The sequence below is a fragment of the Limulus polyphemus genome, unplaced genomic scaffold, assembly GCF_000517525.1.
Source record: "Limulus polyphemus unplaced genomic scaffold, Limulus_polyphemus-2.1.2 Scaffold4044, whole genome shotgun sequence".
NCBI classification, from domain to species: Eukaryota; Metazoa; Arthropoda; class Merostomata; order Xiphosura; family Limulidae; genus Limulus; species Limulus polyphemus.
Genome location: NW_013669654.1, coordinates 25,936 through 34,503, shown reverse-complemented (window position 1 = coordinate 34,503; position 8,568 = coordinate 25,936). Strand labels below are relative to the sequence as shown.

Below are 8,568 nucleotides of genomic sequence, written 5' to 3'. Positions count from 1 at the left end.
AGATGTATTAACAATAATGATCAGAATATCAGATATATTAACAATAATGATCAGAATCTCAGATGTATTAACAATAATGATCAGAATATCAGAGGTATTAACAATAATGATCAGAATATCAGATATATTAACAATAATGATCAGAATATCAGATATATTAACAATAAAGATCAGAATCTCAGATGTATTAACAATAATGATCAGAATATCAGATGTATTAACAATAATGATCAGAATATCAGATGTATTAACAATAATGATCAGAATATCAGATGTATTAACACTAATGATCAGAATCTCAGATGTATTAACACTAATGATCAGAATCTCAGAGGTATTAATAAATGATTGATGAAAAAGTATAAATCTACTATCAGGGGTGTAGGAAACCAACCCCAAAACAAGTATTCTTCGCAAACGAAAACAATGTTCTTCTAGATACAAACTAAAGACCTAACTTACCATGGCTCCTCTATAGTAAGCCGTTGTCAGTATTCTTCTAGATACAAACTAAAGAACTAACTCACCATGGCTTCTCTATAGTAAGCCGTTGTCAGTGTTCTTCTAGATACAAACTAAAGAACTAACTTACCATGGCTCCTCTATAGTAAGCCGTTGTCAGTGTTCTTCTAGATACAAACTAAAGAACTAACTCACCATGGCTTCTCTATAGTAAGCCGTTGTTAGTGTTCTTCTAGATACAAACTAAAGACCTAACTTACCATGGCTCCTCTATAGTAGGCTGTTGTCAGTGTTCTTCTAGATACAAACTAAAGACCTAACTTACCATGGTTCCTCTATAGTAGGCTGTTGTCAGTGTTCTTCTAGATACAAACTAAAGAACTAACTTACCTCTATAGTAGGCTGTTGTCAGTGTTCTTCTAGATACAAACTAAAGAACTAACTTACCTCTATAGTAGGCTGTTGTCAGTGTTCTTCTAGATACAAACTAAAGAACTAACTTACCATTCCTTTATAGTAGGCTGTTGTCAGTGTTCTTCTAGATACAAACTAAAGAACTAACTTACCATGGCTCCTCTATAGTAAGCCGTTGTCAGTGTTCTTCTAGATACAAACTAAAGAACTAACTTACCATGGCTCCTCTATAGTAGGCAGTTGTCAGTGTTCTTCTAGATACAAACTAAAGAACTAACTTACCATGGCTCCTCTATAGTAGGCTGTTGTCAGTGTTCGAAACCGTTCCTGACCAGCAGTGTCCCTAATATATAGAAAAAAAGAGTGACACACAATACAACTCAATTTACTTATACTTGAATATCAACGTTCTGTCCACAGTAAGAATAATATACGAGAGGACTATTTTATAACCGGATGCGACCATTCCACTTTCATTTATTTACATTATTACACGTTGCAATATTCTATTTACATCTTGCATTTATGGCAAAGCTACTAAGGCTATCATCCCCGTCCTTAGTTTTGAACTACTGACCGGAGGGGGGGGGGGAGGTAGACAGCCAGTCAGCAGCATCCTGCCATTCACCATACACGCTAAGCCATCGAATGTTACTTTTCTAACGCAGCCACAGCTTAAAGTTGTATATAGTTTTGAACTACTGACCGGAGGGGAGGGAGGTAGACAGCCAGTCAGCAGCATCCTGCCATTCACCATACACGCTAAGCCATCGAATGTTACTTTTCTAACGCAGCCACAGTTTAAACTTGTATCTCATGGGTTCGAACCTGGGCTCGCCAGCTCCGAAATCCTGAGCTGTACTAAAGGCGATCCCGCTCCATTTATGATCTTGAAATTAAATTAGTAGGTAGTCAACAAAGCTGGTCAACATTAAAATGTTTTTTTTTTTAATTGCATACCATATATAACTTGTATATAACATTTAAAGTGGGAGTCGTATTTCTGTAAAAAATTATATTATTCTCTGATCAAGAGTAACATTCGGTGGAACATTAGACAGAAATGATTCATATACATTGAATAATACAACGATTACTTCTATTTAAAACAAATAAACAGGACACCTGATGAACGTAACATTTACTACTTCTATAGGTGTAATGCAGTGAAGCTCACCCGAGACTAATTTAAATAACAAGATTGCTTATTATATTTAGTTTAGATACAAGTGTTTTTTACATAAATTAAATTATTTATTTACTTTGATTTATTTTCGTTATCTGCACTGTAAGAAAGTTAATACATTATTCCACAAATTTAACTAAAAAGAAAGGCAAAAACAAAAGTACACAAGCACGTAAAACGTGAATTTGCAAAAACGTAAAGTTTCTTAACTATAAAATGGTAACGTCAACCAAGTTAGACCAAGCTAGACAAACGATTAGTATAGATACACTAACGAAACAGAACGTCTTTTTATTACTTTGGTTTAGTTATTTTACTTATTTAATTAAACTCGCAGTCAACAACGAAGCTCTGAAAACCACGTTTCACATTCTGAATCATTGTTGTTGAGTCTCGATTGCTTCAGAATTTGGACCCCGGCATGGCCAGGTGGTTAGGGTGCTCGACTCGCAATCTGAGGGTCGCGGGTTCGATTCCCCGTCACTCTAAACATGCTCGCCCTTTCAGCTGTGGGGGATTTATAATGTGAAGGTCAAAAGAGTAGCCCAAGAGTTGGCGGTGGGTGGTGATCACTAGCTGCCCTCCCTCTAGTCTTACACTACTAAATTAGGGACGGCTAGCGTAGATAGCCCTCGTGTAGCTTTGCGCGAAATTCAAGAAAACAAACAAGCTTCAGAATTTCGCGCAATGCTACACAGAAGCTATTTCTGCAAGAAGTGGCCATCAATTCTGAATTGTTAGACTCGAGGGAAGGCAGCTAGCTAGTCAACTATCGGACTACTCTTACCCGTTTGAATAGTGGGATTTGATCACTTTTATAAAGCACGCTCACTGCCCACTAATCTCCGAATTCACAGCCCAGGAGCGCTAACCATTAGGTCACGCTCGACCATTAAGGTTTTATGAAAATAACGTTATTTGTTTATAAATAGTATAAGAAATCGAAGAAAAAAACGTGTTTGATTGTGTGCGCGTGCGAGCATGCGTATAACTAGATATATAATTATAATCAGTCCAATGACGGCTTGCATTTTTTTTACCTAGTTTTATTTCTTATTTTAATTTCGTTTTATTTCGATGATTTCGTTATCTTCGTGAAATTTTATTAGGGCTATATCTTCATGATGGTTTTCGGTATTGATTAGTTTAGTTCTGGGCTTCTCCCTCTCCCCCATCATTACACATGACACCAGCTTCTGCTTGTCCTTATACACGATTAGTAAGTACCCTAATTAGATGTTGTGGCTTGAGTATACAGAAGATCGACCAGCTTGTGGAATAAGCCATCACAATTTGACTAAAGACTAAATCAGAATTTTGTAGAAAATACGCATGTGCTAAGATACAAGCTGAACTTTTTTAAAAATATAAATACAATAAAGTCGTGCGTGTTATTTATATTTCAGACTAATCACCAAGGAATAGTTATTTAAAATGATTGATCATTCGCTATAAACATATAATGTTTCCAATCATTAAACCATGGATTGATTAATTATACTCCCAAAATCACAAACACACTTTTTCACCAACAAACAGTTGTTTGAAAACCTCTATAAAGATACTAGTATTTTGTTTGTTACTGATTTCGCCCAAAGCTACGCTAGGGGTATCTACGCTAGCCGTCCCTAATTTAGCAGTGTAAGACTAGAGGGAAGACAGCTAGTCATCACTACCCATTGCCAACTCTTGAGCTACTCTTTTTACCAAAGAATAGTAGGATTGACCGTCACATTATAACTGAAAGGGCGAGCATGTTTGGCGTGACAGAGATTCGAACCCGCGACCCACAGAGTCGAGCGCCCTAACCACCTGGCCATGCCGGGGCCCTAGGTACTAGTAATATAAGATGATTAAATGGGATCTAACGTCACAAAACATTCACAATCTTATTGGTTAAGTTATAGAAATACTTACATGTAGGTGGAGTTGTCAATTTCTAAAGGCGTCTGGACAAGTAATACGATTAATTTCACTAAAATACGCACGAAATTAAATAAACGGACACGCATGGGAGTTTTTGTTTTACGTTCGTCAATCAAGGATGTTGATTAGTTTCCCTATTATTATTATTGTAATTCTCTATGGATGACTGCTTATTTCTTACAGCACGTGTTTAATTTAATGACGTACTTATGTTTTAGCCCCCTGCTTGGCCATTTCGTCAATTACGACGTTTACGTTTCATGTTTCGATGAAAGCCTAATTTGTAGCAGTAGAAATGTTAATGTAGGTTTATCATGATAAATTTTGTTTGTTATTGTTGTTGTTTTTTGGAAAAAGGAAGAAACGAAAGAAAGAAATAAGAGTACAGAATGAGGTTGGAAGAAAATTCATGACATCAGGTATACGCGCGCCCCGCGTTTGGTATTGCTGGCGCACAAAAATATAGCTAATAGAAACGAAAAAAATAGTATCATAGATTAATTTACTCTAATTATGCTTAAAATAATTGCAAGTGCCGCGGCTATTGTGGATTACCTCTTGTTTACACTTACCATATTTGTTCCCTATCTATCGTTCACACTCACCATATCTGTAGTTTTATAGGTGTTCCCTATCTGTCTTTTACACTCACCATATCTGAAGTTTTATAGGTGTTCCCTATCTGTCTTTTACACTCACCATATCTGAAGTTTTATAGATGTTCCCTATCTGTCTTTTACACTCACCATATCTGAAGTTTTATAGATGTTCCCTATCTGTCTTATACACTCACCATATCTGTAGTTTTATAGGTATTCCCTATTTGTCTTATACACTCACCATATCTGAAGTTTTATAGATGTTCCCTATCTGTCTTTTACACTCACCATATCTGAAGTTTTATAGGTATTCCCTATCTGTCTTATACACTCACCATATCTGAAGTTTTATAGATGTTCCCTATCTGTCTTATACACTCACCATATCTGTAGTTTTATAGGTATTCCCTATCTGTCTTATACACTCACCATATCTGAAGTTTTATAGATGTTCCCTATCTGTCTTTTACACTCACCATATCTGAAGTTTTATACGTGTTCCCTATCTGTCTTTTACACTCACCATATCTGTAGTTTTATAGATGTTCCCTATCTGTCTTTTACACTCAACATATATGAAGTTTTATACGTGTTCCCTATCTGTCTTTTACACTCGCCATATCTGAAGTTTTATACGTGTTCCCTATCTGTCTTATACACTCACCATATCTGAAGTTTTATACGTGTTCCCTATCTGTCTTTTACACTCACCATATCTGAAGTTTTATACCTGTTCCCTATCTGTCTTTTACACTCACCATATCTGAAGTTTTATAGATGTTCCCTATCTGTCTTTTACACTCACCATATCTGAAGTTTTATACGTGTTCCCTATCTGTCTTATACACTCACCATATCTGAAGTTTTATAGATGTTCCCTATCTGTGTTTTACACTCACCATATCTGAAGTTTTATAGATGTTCCCTATCTGTCTTTTACACTCACCATATCTGAAGTTTTATACGTGTTCCCTATCTGTCTTATACACTCACCATATCTGAAGTTTTATAGGTGTTCCGTCCAGGTTGATGATTTTCTGTTTAAAATCAATTCCTAGAAAAAAATGTAAGAAAATAAGTACAAATTTAACACTCTTCAATGAGGTTTCGATTCTGGAAATAAGTCTTAAGTAAATGTAAATCTTAAGTAAATATAAATCTTAAATAAATATAAATCTTGAGTAAATATAAATCTTAAGTAAATATCGATTTTAAGTCTTAAACTATAATGAATGATCATTTTGTTAGTAACCCCACCTAATATTAATTTGACCTTTTGCAGTGATGATACTCATTGCTTGGCATGGTATTGACTTCACAAGGTACAGGAAGATGTCTTCTTCAAACAAAGTCCAACCATCGTTGAGGAGTTTGGATTAAATCTATCTAGCTCATATGAGTTGGAGGACAATTACAATAGTTGTTGCAAAGTTCAGTTCCAACATGGGCAACAATTGAAATCTCTGTTATATCTTTTCAATCAATTTTAGATCATACGAGAATGGTGAACTGTAGCATTATCGTCTTGGAAGAGCCACTGGCCATTAGGGAAGTAATGCAGCATTATAAGGTGGACAGGATCGGTAACAACATTCATACACACTCTGAACGTTATTCACCCTGCTGTATGAGTAATGTTACCCACACCACTACACCAGCTACAGCAGATTTTACTGTCGGAGCAACAGAAGCAAGGTTAAAGTCTTGTGTGGTTTTCTCCATGTCTATATTCTATTGTCAGTACAAAAAAAAGGGTGAAACGAAATGAATCAGAACACGACACACGCTTTCAGTGATTCAATGTTTACAGCTTATTGGATCAGAACACGTAATTTTTGTAATGTCTTTTGCACGGGATGGTTGAAAATAGTTGAGTCTTGACTACTGTTGAAGGAATAGGTAAATTTGGGAATAATGTAGCATCTATTACACTTCTGAAGTTTGTCCACTAATCTACTTCCCTAGTCTGTCACCACAGTTCTTCTTAGTGACCCACGGATTCTTTTTCGATCACTATTACCTCTAGGTATCTTGACAATTATCTTTGAATAGTCTGTAAAAATTAATTTTTGGAAACCAAGCTCCTGATTGACGTACATTTACTATCATACCCCCTTTGAAGTCGACGAAATCCTTACTCTTTCCCATTTCCCTAAAAACCAACCGTAATATGACTAGATCTTTACATTTATAGAGCTCAAACAATCACATGACATACATCACATGATCTATTTTACACAGGCAAACAAAAAGACTGTTTATTTAACATGTTTAAGGGGGGGTTAAAAGAGTAACCAGTGAACAAGAGATTTCTTTTCATTACAAAAAAAAATTATACAATATAACACTTGACAAATTGTAGATGCTCCCCAGTGGCACAGCCGTATGTCTGTGGGACTTACAACGCTAGAATCCGGGTTTCGATACCCGTGGTGGGCAGAGCACAGATAGCCCATTGTGTAGCTTTGGGCTTAATTACAAACAATACAATCTGTAGTTAAAGTAACAGAATAAAACGATTAGAATCTAAATTAACAAACTTTAATAAAACACTCGTTTCTGTTCATTATAAGACTATACATTTAATTTCCCGCGAGTTATACTTTCAATTTATATATTTTTACGCATATCATTACTTTTTTAAGTTCACAAAAGATTTAGGATTATGAAATTTACTGCTGTTTACCGCCAAACTCTGTATTGTCGTCACGCACGTGAGCTGCAGCAAGTAACGTTTCGGTTGACCTGTTTCGTTAAATAAAGTATTATATTTGTGGTTACCATTACTGACGCAAGTTTCGCTACCTATGCCCTTAGTTACCACCAGGTGGCTAGATACAACATTGGAACAGATATTCCACGATTGCATTTCAAAAATCGATTTGGAAACAAACGTGCCCAGGAGGCAAATATAGGGTCACTCTGATTATGACATGTACAAGTGTTTTTTATCGATCAAACGAATCACTAAAAAATACAAACTGCGTTTTATTGCTTTATCATACGTCTGTTTGTTTTGAATTTCGCGCAAAGCTACACGAGGGCTATCTGCGCTAGCCGTCCCTAATTTAGCAGTGTAAGACTAGATGGAAAGCAGCTAGTCATCACCACCCACCGCCAACTCTTGAGCTACTCTTTTACCAACGAATAGTGGGATTGACCGTCACATTATAACGCCCCCACGGCTGAAAGGGCGAGCATGTTTGGTGTGACAGGGATTCGAACCCGCGACCCTCAGATTGCGAGTCGAATGCCTTAACCACCTGGCCATGCCGGGCCTTATCATACGTCTTCTTATATCATTTTGAAAAATTCAGTAAAAATCAGCTTCCAAATATAACAAACATTGTGTATGTTATATCCGGCATTACGAGCGCTTTTAATATTATGTGGCAATATCACGTCTTACCTGACTGGATTGAGGGTTACTAATGGATTAAGATATTTTAGATTTGTATTTAATTGATGCATTTAATGTGAGTACTGGGCAATTGTGAGCTATAGTAAACGTTAGGTTTTATTTGGTCAAATATTAGTTAAAGTTTTTAAAATTCTATTCACACCTCCAAGTAAAAGTTCGAGAACTTCCAAAGACCACTTTCTTCTTGATAAGGAGATCTTGATAACTTTTAAGCTTCCGGATTGATCTTTAGGCTTTTGGAGTCACAATGTTATCTTGGTTAAAAGAAAAAGCAAAGATAAAAATAATTTCGGTTCATTAAAAGGAATAGCTAAAGGAACTGATCAGGTTTCTACTTCTGCTTCCCTTATTAGTACTGTATTTTGTATTTATGGCAAAGCTACTAAGGCCATCGCTAATTTACGACTGTTGATCAAATGGGAAACAAATGGAATAGCTAAAGGAAATGATCAGGTTTCTACTTCTGCTTCCCTTATTAGTACTGTATTTTGTATTTACGGCAAAGTTACTAAGGCCATCTCTAATTTACGACTGTTGATCAAATGGGAAACAAAAGGAAT

General features: G+C 36.0%; 1 protein-coding gene across 1 annotated transcript in view; it reads right to left on the bottom strand.

The window, feature by feature from the left end:
* LOC106470503 (ras-related protein Rab-8A-like) overlaps positions 1-8,568 on the bottom strand; it is a 31,229-nt gene that overhangs the window by 12,483 nt on the left and 10,178 nt on the right. Inside the window, exons 2-3 of the mRNA XM_022399113.1 lie at positions 5,581-5,641; positions 1,159-1,219 (exon numbers count right to left, since the gene is read on the bottom strand). Of these exons, the coding sequence (XP_022254821.1) occupies positions 1,159-1,219; positions 5,581-5,641 (122 nt within the window). The remainder of the gene's footprint in view (positions 1-1,158; positions 1,220-5,580; positions 5,642-8,568) is intronic.